At 41.6% G+C, this 17,528-nt stretch overlaps 2 protein-coding genes across 9 annotated transcripts in view; one reads left to right on the top strand and one right to left on the bottom strand.

The window, feature by feature from the left end:
• The first annotated feature begins 1,652 nt into the window (after positions 1 to 1,652).
• Positions 1,653 to 10,177, top strand: prkab2 (protein kinase, AMP-activated, beta 2 non-catalytic subunit). Its single transcript, XM_085377882.1, has 8 exons — positions 1,653 to 1,953; positions 4,508 to 4,694; positions 4,810 to 4,967; positions 5,095 to 5,188; positions 5,517 to 5,631; positions 5,931 to 6,064; positions 6,195 to 6,263; positions 7,407 to 10,177. Exons 2-8 carry the CDS (start codon positions 4,536 to 4,538, stop codon positions 7,482 to 7,484), a joined length of 807 nt encoding a protein of 268 aa, XP_085234008.1. The 5' UTR covers positions 1,653 to 1,953; positions 4,508 to 4,535; the 3' UTR covers positions 7,485 to 10,177.
• A 465-nt stretch (positions 10,178 to 10,642) lies between these two features.
• Positions 10,643 to 17,528, bottom strand: part of LOC146613545 (myomegalin) — a 48,295-nt gene continuing 41,409 nt past the window's right edge. For 3 of the 8 annotated variants that reach the window (XM_085377449.1, XM_085377447.1, XM_085377455.1), the window contains 8 exons: positions 17,176 to 17,412; positions 16,954 to 17,055; positions 16,532 to 16,752; positions 16,297 to 16,440; positions 16,047 to 16,185; positions 15,449 to 15,495; positions 15,156 to 15,210; positions 10,643 to 13,291 (listed from right to left, as the gene is read on the bottom strand). In XM_085377449.1, coding sequence (XP_085233575.1) covers positions 13,158 to 13,291; positions 15,156 to 15,210; positions 15,449 to 15,495; positions 16,047 to 16,185; positions 16,297 to 16,440; positions 16,532 to 16,752; positions 16,954 to 17,055; positions 17,176 to 17,412 — 1,079 coding nt within the window. In that variant the 3' untranslated portion in view covers positions 10,643 to 13,157. The remainder of the gene's footprint in view (positions 13,292 to 15,155; positions 15,211 to 15,448; positions 15,496 to 16,046; positions 16,186 to 16,296; positions 16,441 to 16,531; positions 16,753 to 16,953; positions 17,056 to 17,175; positions 17,413 to 17,528) is intronic. The other 5 variants (XM_085377450.1, XM_085377448.1, XM_085377452.1 and 2 more) reach the window with 4 other exon arrangements.

Genomic DNA, 17,528 nt, shown 5'->3' on the forward strand with positions numbered 1-17,528 from the left:
ACTGGAACAGTGTGTGAATGAAGACACACATCTTGTGCAATGTGAAAACCACCGATCTCTCTGTTTGATAACGATTTAAATGTGCCTTATGTGTGTGTAAATCTGATGATAACATCAGAAGATGTGTTTTATAACTATACAAATTACTGTATATATGTTTCCAGTTATGCTTATTTATGGGATTTAACGATGAAAAATACTTGCAAGAAGCATATGTTTGTCATGTTTCAATCCTCATTTCAACCTAGTACATACGCACAACACATTCCTGCTACAGTTAACATTCATTCATTTGTTTCATACTCTTTCACACAGCCAAGTGGATGGAGTTTAGATGTAGCATGCATGATAACAATCTTCTGTGTTTAGTTTATGTGACATTTTCTGAGCTTGAAACTAGTCTTGATTTATTAGCTGTTGAAACTTGGTCCTTCCAGGGAGGCTTGAATGCTGATATTGCCTCCTCAGTAATGTAAGGATCACTGATTGGAAACTCGGTCTGATGTGTTGAAATCTTTGCCAAGTGGTCAATAAAGACAAAAACTGTGGATTTGTTTCCACACAGAACATAAACTTTGTGTTGGTGTCAGTAAGGAACTTCCATCCGGTTAGCATCTATGATGAAGGAGATGAAACAGAAATACAAAAACTGAGAATATTTTTGCATCAGCTTTGTATTTTTGATTGAAATTTCTGGGTGCATTTTTTTTCCATAACAAATTAAATCCTCCAAAATTAGGAGGGAAGGGAAAATGTGTACAGTTGAATTTTGGATTCTTGCTAAACAGCTAAACAATTCTTTCTAAACAATTGCAGGTCCAGAAATCTTGTTCCTTGAACAACTTGTTTGGATGTGTCATCCATTTGCCAAAGTTTAGAAGAAGACCCAAATTGTCACTGTCAGATGAGAGGAAAATGGTTAGGATGTTCAGGAACCATCAAGGCTCAATCCTGCCACGAACTTAAAACTCCTGGAACACAGTCAGAACACAGTCATGTCCACACTGAAGTGAGTTTACATCACCAAGGACTGAGAGAAGCCCCTGCTCCATAATCCGTATCTTCAAGCTCAAATGAAACTGCCCACATAGACAAGTTAAATACCCCAGGATTTTTGGAAGCTGGGGCCTCAGGGGGTATAGACATACTATACAAACCGCATTTTTAATTAAACGTTTGATAGTAGGCATCATAAATAATAATAATAAAAGTAATAATAATAATAAAACAATTTTTAAAAATTCCTTTGAAAAGATTGGACTGAAAATAAGTGAAAAAGCAGTCAATGTCAAAAACATAAAACTGACAGATCTTCAGAAATCCTGGAGAACTGCTGCTGAAGAACACTAAAAAAATTACAGTAAAGTCTGGCTCCTTAGAAGGGAAATATAAATAGGTGAGAGGTGATTTGCACAATGCTGTATATTCACTGGGATCACATTACTTGCTTATTACTTACTATGTGTTTTTTTAACTATGCAGTCAGTCGTAAAATACGATTTATTTTACTTAAGTTCCTTGTGGGTGTCTCTTAACCTTCTTCATTTTGTGGCGTTTTTGTGACAGGTGTTGCCTTCCTGGCGACCTTCAGCCCTTTTTTTCGGTTGTTTGAACAGTTTTTGTCCTAACCGCTCTCCGTAGTCGGGGCAGCACTGGGCTCTCTGCAGTTGTTGTAGAGAGGTGGGCCCGCCCTCCACTAAAACACAAACTAAAGTCAATGTGCAGATAGGTGGAGAGTGTCGGTGATTTTATTTTTTTTTTCCCGTCTGCCACAACTTAATGGTGAAAGTGTTTGTTGCGGCGCAGATAAACAGAGCAAACAGCTTGGTCGTTTGCTTGTAGACAGTGACAGCTAGCAGCTAGCAGTTAGCTAACTCCCAACAGGGGCTAAAAATATTCTCCTGCGAAGTGACCTGAGGTGGACACAGCAGAACAGCTGGTGGGGAAACTACGGTAGGTTTCCGTCGGCAAGCTGTACGAGTACTCATGATTATTTACTAATGGCAAAATTGCGTATGTGTTATTTTAAGTTCTGTGGTGAAAACTTGTTGATTTGGCGGTAGCTTAGCTAGTGGGCGTTAACTAATGGAGGTTTTCTTACTACGTTATGTCTGAAAGCATGATTGTATTTACGTTAGGCGGTTTATGATTCAAGTCCAAAAACACGGCCAGAAGACAGTCCCTGTTTCACCTTTCTGTTTTTATCCGTCTACCGACCGGTAAGCCGGTTAGCCCCACTGCAAAGGCGTTTAGCTTTTTTGCCTGAGTCAGGCTGCTGCTCATCGTGTTAAGATGGTGTTTGTCATGCTGAACAAATAGTTTCATGTAACAGGTTCAGTTTGTATTTAAACATGTGTCACAATAGCCTGTGGTCAGCCTCAGCTTCTTTCTGTGATGTATTGTCTTTTGGATAACTGGAGATCGACTATGGTGTCTATTCAAGAGATCTTCATATTCATATTTTGTTTTCAATTTGTTGTCAGCAGCATCAAAAGTTTTGTACTGATGTAGATCTGTTAAATTGGAGATATATAAAAAAACAGATAGTTCCACACTGAAAACCACAAAAAAATTAAAAGTTTATAAGACATTAAAGGCTGGATTTCAAAAATTAAATAAAATATTTTCTGGTTCTTCTATTGACTGAAGAACCAGAAAACCTGGGGGGTCTTCCTGCTTCATAGACAAACTGTGTTTCATCCGTATCAGATGTATAAAATTTATAATGGGGGAAAAAAACAGGAGATTACCATGAGCTATTAAGATTTCTAGTGCTGATCTCTGCCTACAGTCTGTTTGTCTCTTCAAGTCTTTTTCTTGTTTCTGAAAGATCTTGTGTTACGTTTCGGTGTTGTCAGTGTTTTGTTTTTGCGTGACTGTAATGTGTTTCCTGCTTTACTTTGAAAGTCTGTCTTATTTCAGTGTTTTCAGTTTACGCTTCCTTGTCTCGTCAGTTCTGATTTGCCCCAGCTGTGTTTCCCTCCTGTTGTCTATTCCCTGATTGCTCCCTCTATGTATTTAAACCCTGTGTTTCAGTGTGTCATGGTCGCGATCTCCCCCGTGTTGTAAATAGTTTGGTGTTTTGTGTAAATAAATAGTCTGTTGTAAATACTTTCGTTATGGGATATTTTCGTTTTGGGATTTTGGTGGAGAGCCTTCGTAGTTTTATTTTCTTATTTTTTGTTTTTCTACGTTGCACCCCGGTTGCCTAGGCCGGGGTGTAACATATGGGGGCTCGTCCGGGATCGCTGGAGGGTCCGAAGGAGGGACAGCTTCGGCCTTCTGTCTTCGCTGGAGGGTCCGAGGACCGCTTCAGCCTCCGTCTGTCTTCGCTGGAGGGTCCGAGGACCGCTTCAGCCTCCGTCTGTCTTCGCTGGAGGGTCCGAGGACCGCTTCAGCCTCCGTCTGTCTTCGCTGGAGGGCCCGGGGACCGCTCCAGCCTTCATCCGTCTTCGCTGGAGGATCCGAGGGACCGCTCCAGCCTTCTGCAGCTGGTGGGCTGCGTGTCCGTGTGTGCAGCTGGTGGGCTGCGTGTCCGTGTGTGCAGCTGGTGGGCTGCGTGTCCGTGTGTGCAGCTGGTGGGCTGCTCATCCGCCTTCGCTGGGGGGGAGGGTCCGTGGGACCGCCCCAGCCTTTGTCGTCGCTGGAGGGTCCGTGGGACCGCTCCAGCCTTCATCCGTCTTCGCTGGAGCGTCCGAGGGACCGCTCCAGCCTTCATCCGCCTCTGCTGGAGGGTCCGGGGGACCGCACCAGCCTTCGTCGTCTGCTGGAGGGTCCGTGGGACCGCTCCAGCCTCCATCAGCTTCGTCTGCCTTCATCCGCCTTCGCTGGGGGGAGGGTCCGTGGGACCGCCCCAGCCTTTGTCGTCGCTGGAGGGTCCGTGGGACCGCTCCAGCCTTCATCCGCCTTCGCTGGAGGGTCCGAGGGACGGCTCCAGCCTTCGTCGTCTGCTGGAGGGTCAGTGGGACCGCTCCAGCCTCCATCAGCTTCGTCTGCCTTCGTTTCAGCCTTCGTTTGTTTTGATCAAACATTTCACTTGGGGTTACATGTTTGATTTTTGGGTGGGGGGAACTGTTACGTTTCGGTGTTGTCAGTGTTTTGTTTTTGCGTGACTGTAATGTGTTTCCTGCTTTACTTTGAAAGTCTGTCTTATTTCAGTGTTTTCAGTTTACGCTTCCTTGTCTCGTCAGTTCTGATTTGCCCCAGCTGTGTTTCCCTCCTGTTGTCTATTCCCTGATTGCTCCCTCTATGTATTTAAACCCTGTGTTTCAGTGTGTCATGGTCGCGATCTCCCCCGTGTTGTAAATAGTTTGGTGTTTTGTGTAAATAAATAGTCTGTTGTAAATACTTTCGTTATGGGATATTTTCGTTTTGGGATTTTGGTGGAGAGCCTTCGTAGTTTTATTTTCTTTATTTTTGTTTTTCTACGTTGCACCCCGGTTGCCTAGGCCGGGGTGTAACACTTGCTTTATGCTTAAACACATAATGGATTGTTCTTTATTTCCAGTGGCACTGCAAAAAAAACGTGAAGCACCATGGGCAACACGAGTGACAGAGTGGCCGGAGATCGGCATGGTGCCAAGGCCCATCGCTCAGACAGTGGCAGCAGTTCCAAAGACCAAGAACCCAGCAGCAAGATGGTGGACAGCACAGATGACCCCAACACCTTCAACACACATGGACCCGAATCGAAGGTATGCAGATTATAATATTGAAACACATTTGTCTTCCACACCACTTCCTCAGATTTGAAAGCTTTATTTTCTCAAAACAGCTTATATTTGAGATTTATATGTTTACTACTTTCAGGCATCAGGAGAGAAAGAATTCACCCCAGATTTGGATGATCTGGTTAAAACTGGTCCTCAGGCTCGCCCCACTGTGATCCGCTGGGCCGGAGGTGGGAAGGAGGTCTACATTGCTGGTTCTTTTAATAACTGGAACACAAAGATACCGCTAAATAAAAGGTAAACAGGAAGTGGATAACGGTACGTTATCACATTCATTATCTTTTATAAGTAAACCTGTAGCTTGAGAGTTTGTAGATAAACGTTTCGGATATTGCACTAATACATTCTCTTACTTTCTCCTAAGCCATAATGATTTTGTGGCAATTCTGGACCTGCCCGAAGGAGAGCACCAGTACAAGTTTTTTGTAGATGGACAGTGGGTGCATGATCCATCAGAGGTACAGTAGCTTCATTTTTTTCCCCTCCATTAACTTATTCATGCACACTGCATTTTGGCATGGTGCAGAGACCTCTGACAGTTCAAAAAGGAAGGGACACATTCCTTTGTGGAAATTTAGCATTTAAGTTTCATCCATCTTGTATTGTGTTATCCTCACAAAATGTGGACTTTGAGACCTCAGAGGGACTGAAAAGCTTTGAAAAGCCCTTCTATTCGGTGAAAGCTGCTAAATAGCTCTTTTGCCTTAGGGAAAACTGTGCAGGAAACTGCTAATTTTACACATGCTTCCTCATTTCCTCTGTGATGATTTCTCTCTTTTTCGGCAGCCGGTGGTAACCAGCCAGATGGGAACTATCAACAACTTGATCCATGTGAAAAAGTCTGACTTTGAGGTGTTTGACGCCCTTCAGGTCGACTCTTTGGAGTGCTCCGACACGTCAGGTCAGCCTGCTCCGTTATTGAATTATTTAGTCAACTAAAGGTAATCAGCATGTGTAAATAGTAACTGGAAAGTGCCTTGTCATATTGCAGCATGCCTTTCCTGACCTTGCACTTACAGTCCCAGCAATTTAAGTCTTAATACAGCTCCCAGGAAAGGAGTTGAATAATAAATGCCAAAATAAATACAACAATAAAGAATACAGCTTTTTTATTGTTGTTGTTAGTGTTTAATTGGTCAGTAGCTGTAGAGTAAAGTGTGTATGTGAAATGTCATATAAATGTGATTGCTGTATCTTTAGACCTGTCCAGCTCTCCTCCTGGTCCGTATGGACAGGAGCAGTATGTCTTCAGACCTGAGGAGCACTTCAAAGCCCCGCCCATCCTCCCGCCTCACCTCCTTCAAGTCATTCTCAACAAGGACACCAATATATCTGTGAGTATCTACACCTTTCGCACCTTTCTCTCAGTTTACAAATCAGATAGAATTTTTTAGACCCTGATGTGACTCATCTTTTCGTGTTACTGTTTTCTTTGTGACTTTTCCTCCTACTGTCTGTTGTTAGTGTGACCCTGCCCTGCTGCCTGAACCCAACCATGTCATGCTAAATCACCTATATGCACTTTCAATAAAGGTAGGTTTACTTGCAGCAGAATGACTCATGACTCACATTTTCACGGAAGTTAGTAGTTGCTCCCCTACCCTCTTTTTTTCTTTTTGTTAAATGTTCCAGCACATTTACATGAACATGATTTTTAATCATATCAGTTTTATATCAGTTCTTTCAGTCCTTGTGCAGACAAAGGGAAGATGTTCTGCTTTAAAGGGGGAAGCTGGTAGGGGTGGTCAGTAGGGGTGGGGGAAAAATCGATACTGTGTAGTATCGTGATATTTTGTTTGCTAATAATGTATCGATACAGGGACAGCAGAAATCGATATTTTGTTACAAAAAAAGTTTTTGTGCTCTGACTTCAGAGCATGTTGATCCTTTTTCTGAGCAAGAATCCTGACACTGTCCAAATGTGTTTAACTTTTTTTATTGCAGCAATAAACATGACAGTTTACTTATTTTAATTTAAGACATGTTTTATTTTAATTAAGTTTAAAACTTTTTTATTTAATGTAAAATTATATTTTGTTTTAATTTACTTTCAAATTCTTCAGTTGCTGAAGGGCCTGCATAGTTTTCATATTGCATAGTTCAGAATAGCTATAATTGTACCAGATGGTTTCAGTTAACTTGGACTAGACTGTAATACAAACCGTTCAGTTTGTCAACAATAAAACTGAACTGAGAGAAAGACTGAGTCCGAGACTTTGATATTAGATAAAATGAATATTGATAAAGTTTACCTTTATGTACAGAATCTGAATATCGCAAAATATTTTTAGAAATTGCAATAATATCGTATCGTGAGTTAAGTATTGTGATAATATCGTATCGTGGGATGTTTGGTGATTCCCACCTCTAGTGGTCAGTGGTGTGAATCGTTTCACACCACTGACCACATTCAGAACTTACTTCTACAGTTCTCTTGCATTATTTTTATTATGTTATTAGCTAATTGATCAGTTAGGTGGTTCAATGTGAGCCAAACCTGTGGTGAGGTTTGTGGTAAATCGCGTATTCAACAGTAATCCAATATGTACGTAGTTGGTACTTTCACAAATTGGAGCATATTGCATTGTTCTGATGCTTTGGATCCAACTTAATGACAGCCTGTTTTTGTTTGTTTGTTTGTTTGTTTGTTTGTTTGTTTTTTCCTCTCCTGGTTAGGATGGAGTAATGGTGCTGAGTGCGACTCACAGATACAAGAAGAAATATGTCACTTCTCTGCTTTACAAGCCTATCTAAACCTCAGCTCGGGTTCCCCCCAGTGCTTTTAGCAGCATGTTTATAATCTGCTGTGGGTTGTTTTTTTTGTTTTTTTTTGTTTGTTTTTTTTGTTGTTGGTTTTTTGTGCGTGTGAGTCTGTTTGTGTATATGCGTGTGTGTGTGTGCGTGCGCGCTTGTTGTTACATTTAGCTATATCTTGCACTGAAACAAGTTTACAGACGAGCTTAGAGGCCCATGGCTGTGACTTGGGTTTTAAAGAGGCTGCACTTCTGTCTACATAGGGCTCTAAACAATAGTAGCGAAGTGTGTGTGCCAGGTGTTGGAAAAAGCAATGAGAACCATATTGTGGCTTTTTACCGTTGACCTCTACGGACGGATAAGATCACTGTGTGTATTCAAGCGTTTGCTGCTCCTTGTGATTCATAATCATGTTTTCTGGGGTGCGAATCCTTGTTACACATGCCTTTTTTTCAGGTAGAGAACCTGTAAATGATATATTACGTTGGATTTTGGGTTTTAATTCAGTTGAGTTTGAATTTAATCAGTGTTGAGTGATTGTATTCACCTTTCCACTAATTCCATTAAGCTTTTAGCTGAGTAAATGGTGAATAACAGGAAGACTTAAACTGGCACAAAGTCTAGGTCAACAGGCTGATGCGAAGAGCAACAAATTTAGCATTGCTTGAACTTAAAGTGCAATAAAAAGCAGAAATACTACATTTTAGCTCAACCCACAAGTATCATGTTTATTCTTGTTTAGCAAGCAGCAGGAACATCAGGTAGTGCTCAAACGTTTGCAGCAACTTGGAGCTGTCCTTGTTTGTGAAAGAAAAGCAAATTTCTTTTCATTCAATGTGACATGGAATTGATTAGCAGTTAATGGTTAATTAATTTATAGCTGATTGTCTTTTAGTGGTCTGTCCACATGTGTGTACAGAGGCACATTCTTTTGGAAAGAGAGAGGCTTTGGCGACGCCATAGCAACTTCCAGTTGCTAGGGAAATCTGTGTATTTCCTAACCAGCTGAAAGTGGTTGCTGGTTTTCTCAAATGTAGTGCTATGCCAAAAACCATCATGTGATTACTTTGTTCATAGATTATGACAGCTGCCATAGTTTTCAAGAAAGATGCTGATTTAGTGAGTGACTGAGGCTTAGCAGTCAGTTTCACAGCGACTGCCAGCAACCACACACAACAGGTTGTGCAATACTAATTTTTCCCTAACAACCGGTGGTTGTCAGTTGGTCTCCAACTGGTGTCTAGGCCCATGTAACTGAGGCCTAACACGGTCAGTCAGCCTTTTAAAACAATGATAACTTTGTATTAGTGAATACAGTTTGCCGGTCAAACAAGAGTGAAGGTTTCTACAATAAAAGAGCGAACTGTATTTATGAAAACTTTGTTTGTTATTTGAAAGGTTTTAATTATATTAGCTTCAAAATCAAATCTGACTTTCTTTAAAAAAACAAGGACATTTCTGACCCCAGTCTTTGGCTCCTGGTTTGTAGTTTTAAAAAGATGCAGAACCCACAGTTGGGTTTGATGCCGTTGCTTGTCATTCAGTGGAATCTGCCACATACATTTCAATATATGGTAAAGTTTTGGTCGCAGGAGGAGTACTCACCTGTTTTAACTGGGAGACCCACTTTCCATATGATGATGGTCAAAGGTCATTTAGTTCTGCTGTTGCCTTGATGTAAGTTTTCGAGCACTTTACCGTTCTTTGAGCAGGAGTGTCGATGTAAGCTTTTAACTATGCAGCAGAGAACGCGTGTACTGTAGCTTCTCTGGACTGCAGGATCTGATTTAGTCTAATTAAGATATTTTGCTGTGCTTTGTGTGTATCTGTATGGAGTTGTATTTATCAAACAGGATTACAGGAATGTACTGTATCTGTTACATGTACTGTATAGTTTTATACAGAGGCCTGTACACGCGAACAGTTTCACCTTGCTGCTTGGTATTGATTGCCCTTATAAAGATACATGTGGTGCACATTTAGAAAATGAGTGAACGCGCACACCTCAAACAGTAGCCAGAGACACGTCATCAGATGAATCGACATGAGCAGAACTCAAGTGTTGTACAAAGTTTGCTTACCATGTGTATTCATAAAAGCATTTGAAGCTAATCTCTTTTTTTTTTTTTTTTGGTATGGTGGCTTTAAACGTTGTGTTTTCCACTTTTTCAGTTTGGTGTCTATTTGTCTGCATCTTAAGTACAGTATATACCAACATCTGGTAAACTCCAGACTTGTAAAAGGGGCTTTCATAAATCCTGTTGGGTGTACAAGTGTTTTGTAAAAGGTAAGGCTAGCTAGGAAGTTTTGTCCAAAGAGTTTCATATGACAAGATGGCAAGGGATTGTGGCAATGCAGCCAGATTCCCAGACATGGATTAAGTCCTAAATTCAAAGAAGATCCATGTCTGGTAGACTTGGCTGTTTTAAGGTTGAAACTGAAACTTGAATTTTACAGCGGTTTCATGAATGTTTTTAAAAATGCTTTGCAGAAGCAGTGTAAGGATCAACTGTACAAGGTTTTACTTGTTTGCATATAAATCAAAATAAAGAGGGTGCACTGATCCCATTTCCTCTGTCTTCTCTTTAACTTGACTCTTTATTGTATGTGTGGATTCGTGGTTAAACATCTGTCCTTAATACCTGCTTTATTTCAGCCACTTAATTTTAAACCACTGGAGATAAAGTTAGAGAGGGTAAGATACACATGCACAGATGAGGGATGCTGAACAAATGGGATGAAGGGTTGAATTTGGTGCTGCAGGGCAGGAGGAAAGGAGGACAACAGAGAAGATTCATGATGTAGTGAAGGAGGTGTGACAGACGATGCTAGGGATGCGGTGAGATGGAAGCAGGTGATCCGATACCCTAAAGATGACTTGATCTCAAACCTCTCACCTTGTTGCAGTGACGAGTGCACCAGGTGTTGGTTCACTCTGACATCACTATTATTTGTGGTGTTTATCAAATCAACTTTTCCTACTGGTAATGGAAAAAAACAAATTCAAATCAATTCAGTTCTATTTATATAGTGCCAAATCACAACAACTGTCATTTCAAGGTGCTTTATATTGTAAGGTACCACAGTGGGAGGGGAAAATCCCTGCTACTGGTGATCTGGATGTAAAACAAACAGAAGTAAAAGATTTTAAAGTGTTTTTTAAAATTTTATTGTTTCCCAAAATCTTTCAGTGGTAATACTTTTGCCAACACAACACACGGTTAACTCATCAGAGACAGGATCCTGAAGAGTCCTGCATCGGCCTTCTAGTTCATTATGCACAAACTCAGGAAAAAAAGCTGCACCAATCAGAGCACAATATACATATGCAACTCAGCACCAACAAAGCATTATTGGTTCCCTCCTCAACAAAAAGGCTTTGTTTACGCTCTTATAAGGTGCTCTGTGAATCAAACACGTCATAATCTTTCCAGTCACTGGCTTTTAATTTTATTTACAGTACACAAATCTTCAAAACATTTTACCACTTTTTGTAAAACTTGGCAACTTTTGTCTTTTTTTTCTGAAGACTCGAGCGCAAACAAAACCTAATTTGGCAGAACTCAGGTAGACGCTTGTCGAAGGCCATTTCTACCACCGAGAGCGGACTTAAGAGGCTCTCGAGCTAAAATTTGAAGGCAAGTAAAGCAACATCAATCAGAGCTTCGTTACAGGTGGATGGCATTGTGATCAGTGTCGTAAATATCACGAAGGCATAGTTTACTTAGCAGACAGCCTATATATGACTAAGTGATTCAAAGTGACACAAACCTCTTAGCGTACACTGCATGGAAATCATACATCGCAAACACACTTAGAATTCAATGATGTTTAACATCAAAATAAAACATATCAAGCTATTGCACAGCTACCCAGGTAATCAACTTTGCAAAAAAGCAAATGTTGGATGTTTCCACGCACGCACTCACACAAAACATCATCCAGAAAAGCAGATTTGTTTGGGGGGAGGGGTTACAGCATAAAATGGCAAATGTACAGCAAGAAAACACACCAAACTAAATGTGAAGTAAGTGAATTATGGAACAACGACCCCACCAGCAGCCTGCCAAAGTTTGCATCATCCATATTGCCGTTGCCATGGGAATGCTAGGATGGCCTGAACCAAGAGAAATGGCAAAGACAATAGCATATGGCCACTTGGTTGAGTTTTTTTTTTTTGGTCCAATAAAGGAGCTCATTTCTGTCACACAGTTCTAAATTAAATGAACACAGCTGTCTAACGGTTACCGTCTCTGTGGTTCAACAGGCCCACCCAATAACTTAACACTTGTGTAACCCCACCGACCTGATCCAACTGGGGTTTCGCCATTCGCATGGATAAGGCAAGTCAGAGTGAAGTACAGAGTTCAAAGTTCAAACTTTGGCAAGTTTTGGCGATCCCCTGTTCCATAGCCTAAATTTTCAACATTTACAATCTCTGTCATGCATAAACACTCGAGAAAAATAAGTATAATCGTAACACCGTTTGTCACCTAACATCAGTATGAGCGTGAATGATAATAATTCAGTGTTGGGCAAAGAAGAAATAACCCAGTGCAGCATAATCATTCAAGAAACTATATCGTTATTGCACATGCTCGTATGAGAACTCCTGCAGAGGAGTGAATACGCGTGTTTAGCCTGGTTCCATTTGAGTACTCAAATCTTTTTTTTACAAACTACAGTCCAGCGTGGAAATCAGAATCAGCCAGCTTCACAATTCTGTGACTTGTTTAGCATTTTTCAGTTTGGAGTTGGATGCCAGTAAAGCACCTCTGGGGTCTAAAAGAGGACGTTTGTGACTGAAATGGAACCTTCCTGTTCAGCTGTTTTTAAGCCTCGGCTAATGTCTGACATACCATTCATGAGCTTCCTCCACAAACACAGATATAGCTAGTAGCAAACTAATAGCAGTGATCGACTACCTACTGTACATTCCTCCACTGTGTGTAATGATACATTGTCAGTGTCATTTTTCTTTGCATTGCATTTACAAGGTGTCCTTTTTAATTAGAGTGCCACAAGAATAAGTACTTGAGTTTCTGTGGCAGTCAAAGTTGAAGCTGTCTTGTCTTTGAGTGGGCTGGGTTCCATCACACACACACACACACATATATGTATGTGTGTGTGTGTGTGTTCGTGTGTGCAGAATTCCTTTCACAAGCCATTTTAAACATGCATGAACATCTCTTCCATCCACAGGCTGTCTGGCTCTCTCTCAGGGATGCCTTTAACGCAGGTAAGGCGGTGTGCATCTTTAAGCTGTCCAGTGATGTAAAATCTTTACCTGATAAATACCCAAATTCTTTCTGTGTAACCCGGCATCTAAAGGCATCCTCGACCACTTCCGTCACATCAGTGAAGCCTTCATAGGCACATTTTAAACACCTTCTTCTGACACACACACTACAAGGCAAACTGCTGACTGTATCACTCAAAGACAATAATACACGTGTTGGTGGGGGATGTCACAAACAGTGGAGTGGGTGAGGGGAATCAGGTAAGCCTCCAGGTGCAGACTGCACTGTGTACACAGTGCCTGGAGGAGGAAAGGACTGAAGCATCTATGGCGGTAAAGAGCAGGGCTTGTGAGGGGAAAGGTGGGATTGTGGGTCTTGGCTATTTCAGCATAGAGGTCAGAGGTCGTAGCATTTAGGCTGGTTCTTTGAAAGTCTAAAGCAGGCATTGGCTGCTGCGCTTTCTCGCTGCCGTACGCTGACTGGCCCTTGTGACTCCAGAAGCACCACCGGCCTTCAGGAAACTGCGATCAGCAGGCCGCTCTCTGGCAGCACCTCCTGGCTCTTCAGCTGGATTTTTTATTTTTTGAGGAAAAGAACAAGAAGGAAATGGGAATGTTATTAGTAAACAATCCTTACATACATAATACAGGTGAATAAAACTGACCAGAGCGGTGAGATGTTGACTGAATAGTTTGACATTTTGGGGAACACTCTACTCCCTGAGCCAGAGGTCTCTTTCTGTTAAAAGGAAGTTCTTCCTTCCCACTGTTGCCAAGTGCTTGGTCAAGGAGGATTTTCAGATTGTTGGAGTTTTCACTCTATTATTGTACAGTCTTTAGCTTACAACTTAAACCTGAACTTAAAAATGAATCTTCCAGATCTCTCAAATTCACAAATTAACATTCAGCTTGATAAAAAAAAAATGCTATCTGTGAACTGCACACTGCTACTTTCTGCAGTCTTTGCTGGCGAGTCTTTTTTTAGACTGCTCTGTAAAATATGATGCATAAATCTCATTTTGAGAAAAGCTGTAAAAAGTCCTCAGTGTTTCCTTTAATTAAGCTTGGTTCCTTAACAGCCTTATTTCTTTCAGATGGTTTTCATCTGCTGTGGATAGGTTTATAGGCCTGCCACTTTTTTTATTCTCTTATTCTGTCCGGTTTCCACACTGCACAGCATTTTGAGAAATGCTAAGAAATGCTAGCTCTGTGGGAATCACCTTGTTGGTGCAAAAATACAATTTCCCACCCATAACATTGCTTTATCTTTGGTGTTTTATATAGATTCAACTAAAGAAATGAAAACAAATGAAGTATTTTTGTGATAAGCTGCTAGTCACGAATTGACTGAAGATATTGTTTGTTATGTGTAGATACAACACTGATTCATCCACTGAGTTTAGGTGTCTTTTTTGGCCTTGGATGATTCATAGGTCAGTGTCGAGAGACATAACATAACAAAAAAGCAGCAAGTCCTGATCTGTAAATACAGTCAGTCCACTGGACTGAAAATGAGTGAAAAAGTACTGTAATTAATTACTCAGAATTAAAGGTATCATCACAGATGTGCTGGATACCCATGTGATGTGTATGCACCATTTTACAGATAAAACTTTTATTTCCCAAAATGTCCCACTATTCTTTTAAAAACAAAAGCAGGAGGGGATTGCTGTGTAAAATGTTAGCAGTAAGAGAAAATCCCCAACTCCTTGCAGATGGAAAGCTGAGGATGAAGAATGATACAAGAAAAAGAAATGCTGTCCATCTTTCACGAAGACACACACACACACACACACTCAGCTGAGTGCTGCGTGTCTGTTGGCAATAACGAAGCAATCGAAACTTCCTTAAAGTCATCACACAAGTTTGTGTGCACATCATTCAGTGACGCTCGTGCAGCATACATACAGAATGGGAACTATGAGTATGTGCAGTTATTTTTGCACTCACACTGGAAGCTGTAAACAGACTTAGCCTGAACACTAGAGGCACGCTGATGTAAAACAGCGCTCAGAACAATTCAAGAACGACTCGGGAACAACTCACGGCCTTTTAAAACTCCTCCTCAACCATCATCACTTAAAAAATACATCCAGTTGGCATCCAACTCCAACTTTCTCTATAGTCAACAAAGCAGTGTGTGGTCAGCTTGTTTTATACTCTGCACCAGAATCACCTCCACTATATCCCCTGTTACATTTAATGAAAAATGTAATTAAATACTAAAAATGCAAGTCGGGATGGAGTTTGCTGTTAGACAGGATGGTAAAGCTGTGATGATTAGAAAAGGCAAAACTCCACACGCAGGTAAAAGCTGCCCCAGATTACATGATCATCGTCACTTCAGGAGGGACGAACTATGTCATCTAATAAAACATGTATCTGGGACAACGTCTACCTATTTACAAGCGCACAGGATGTCAGACAATTACCAGCATAAGGAGAGGAAGAGGAGGAACTTAGAGAGGAAAGTCTCAGCTTATTCGTCTGGGTGAGGAAGGGGGGGGGGGGTCATGGAAAGGAAGAGAGGAGACCAGGGAAGGGGAGAGAAGACACAAGGTAAGGATGAAGGAACAGGTGGGACAGAAAAGCCAACAGTAATGAATTTACAACACACATCACAACACGTAATCCTGATTAACACAATACTGTGACCTGTGGAATACAAACACAGATAAGCTAAGAATATGTAAGTGATGTAATCGAGGCTGCGCACATGGCTTACCTCTAAATTTGTCCTTGCTTTTTTCAGCACATCACGAGTCCTTGATACTGTAGAAAACAAGGACAATGTTTCTTTTTTGTTTTTATTGCATTACTTAAGAATAATAATAATAATAAATTTTATTTAAAAATAGCGCCTTTCAAAGCACCCAAGGACACCGTACAACAAATAAAAAACTGGAAATATGCACAATAATAAGAATAACAGATAAAAGTTAAGAGCATACAGAGGTTTAAACATGAGCAATTTTAAACAGATGAGTTTTGAGGATGGACTTAAAAAGAGGGAATGAACTTATATTTCTGAGGTCAGGGGGTAAGGAATTCCTTATGATGTTATTCCATACAGCTGTTTTTGGTGGCATGCGTCCCAAGGGACCATGAACCACCTCCTTTATTATTTCTGAACTCTAAACAGACGACATTTCCGAGAAGGGACTAGCATTGTTGTCTGCTGAGAACCTCTCTGTATCTTACTTCCCGTTACTCATACCTTATTAGGCATCAGTAAAGGGATGAGTACACTTGACCGTCCCACATTCCTGTTTCTCTCTCACACACACATACAAACACACACACACATGCACGTAAACACTCACGCTGGCTGACTATGAAGTGCTCCATGCTCTCCTTGGTGCGGCTGGTGCTCCTCAGTCTTTGTATTGTCCCCTTAAGAACTTCTTCTTGTTCAGACACACGCAGTTTCAAGGACAAGATTTCCTCCTGCATGCACTGCTCCTGCATGCACAAGTACATACAGATATACTCTGTAAACATTTATTTTAACATAAGTTGTTTGATGCTATTAAAGGCCAAATAAACAAATAAGATAATGCGTAATTTTAAAACCTTCTTAAGGTTCTGGATGGAGGGATCCGTGCTGGGAAGAGCTGCTCTCCAGAACATCTTCAGCAGAGACGTTGCCTCCTCCAAGATCTGCCTCAGAGTCTTGGTGTTAGACAGAAGACTCCTAACACATCCGTAATCCATAATCTGCAAACACAGCTCAGTTAGTTACTCGTGCTCTGTGCTCAATACTTTTTATTTTCAGTTGTTGCCGACTGCTAGGATGGTGAAAACACACCAGCTCGCTGCTCTGTTTCTGGTTTACATCCAGCATTGGTGGACCGAGGCAGGCCTGCAGGGTCATCTCCATGCGCTGGACGAGGCTCCGGCCCTCGAGGACTTGCTGCTGCAAAGCACTGAAGTCATCCACGTGACCAATGGCGTGACGACCATGACGGTTCGCGAATGATCCATCGGGCGCATCCCCCTCCAGCTCAGAGTGTGGATCAAGAGGGTCTGCTGGTGACAAAAGAGCTGGATTGTATTGTGGAAGGACTTCGAATGAAGCGGTTTTTAAATTTTTATTTTATGGAAATTAGAATTCCTTCAAACTACTCAGTAACAAGCACACAAACCAAAAGTGCAGTTATTGTTAGAAAGCAAATAAACCTTCTTCATATTAAGTCAAATTAAGTTGCAGTAACTGAAGTTAAGTCACACCATTGGCAGTGCTATGGCTGTCATCCAAGTCTGAGTATGGAGGACCAGGAGATCCACAGTTAAAGAGACCAATGTCCCTGACTGGTGGAGATGGAGCTGGGTCTGCGGAGCACACAGATAGGCAAACAGGCTTGGACACACTGCAAACTTTAACACTGCACACTGAACGTCACAGGCATTTTACACTGTAGCATGATGGAGTCATGCCCAGTCATGTCTCACCATGAAGCAACTGACGTCTGTAGAAGTTTTCCCTCTGAGGGCTGGCAGTGAGAGCAGAGAGCGAGGGAGTCCGAGGTGAGCCCACGCCCAGCTTTTGTTCCAGCTGCTTGTGGAGCTCCAGCTGTTTGAGAGCGCTGTTCTCCTGGACACTGTTTTGCAACTGAGCCCGTAGACTCCTCACCTCTCCCAACAACTCCCCCAGCTCTACTGGTAGAACTGGTACCTCGCACAGGTAGCCTGAAGACGAAAGACAAAATGCACAAACATGAGAACGTGTTAGGCACAGCTGTGCTTAGGTGCTGCGAGGGGTTTAGAGGGTTTTATTCTTTCCTCCTTTCATATTTGTCATACGT

Source organism: Diplotaxodon limnothrissa, linkage group LG18 (assembly GCF_057381915.1).
Source record: "Diplotaxodon limnothrissa isolate DT_005_m linkage group LG18, D_limnothrissa_male_GT1.1, whole genome shotgun sequence".
Taxonomy (NCBI): domain Eukaryota; kingdom Metazoa; phylum Chordata; class Actinopteri; order Cichliformes; family Cichlidae; genus Diplotaxodon; species Diplotaxodon limnothrissa.

Excerpts from the sequence above, each read along its gene's own strand:
- prkab2 (XM_085377882.1), top strand. The coding sequence starts at position 4,536 with ATGGGCAACACGAGTGACAGAGTGGCCGGAGATCGGCATGGTGCCAAG. Across the intron at positions 4,968-5,094 it reads AAGATACCGCTAAATAAAAG|CCATAATGATTTTGTGGCAA; the intron begins GTAAACAGGAAG and ends CTTTCTCCTAAG. Across the intron at positions 5,632-5,930 it reads GGAGTGCTCCGACACGTCAG|ACCTGTCCAGCTCTCCTCCT; the intron begins GTCAGCCTGCTC and ends CTGTATCTTTAG.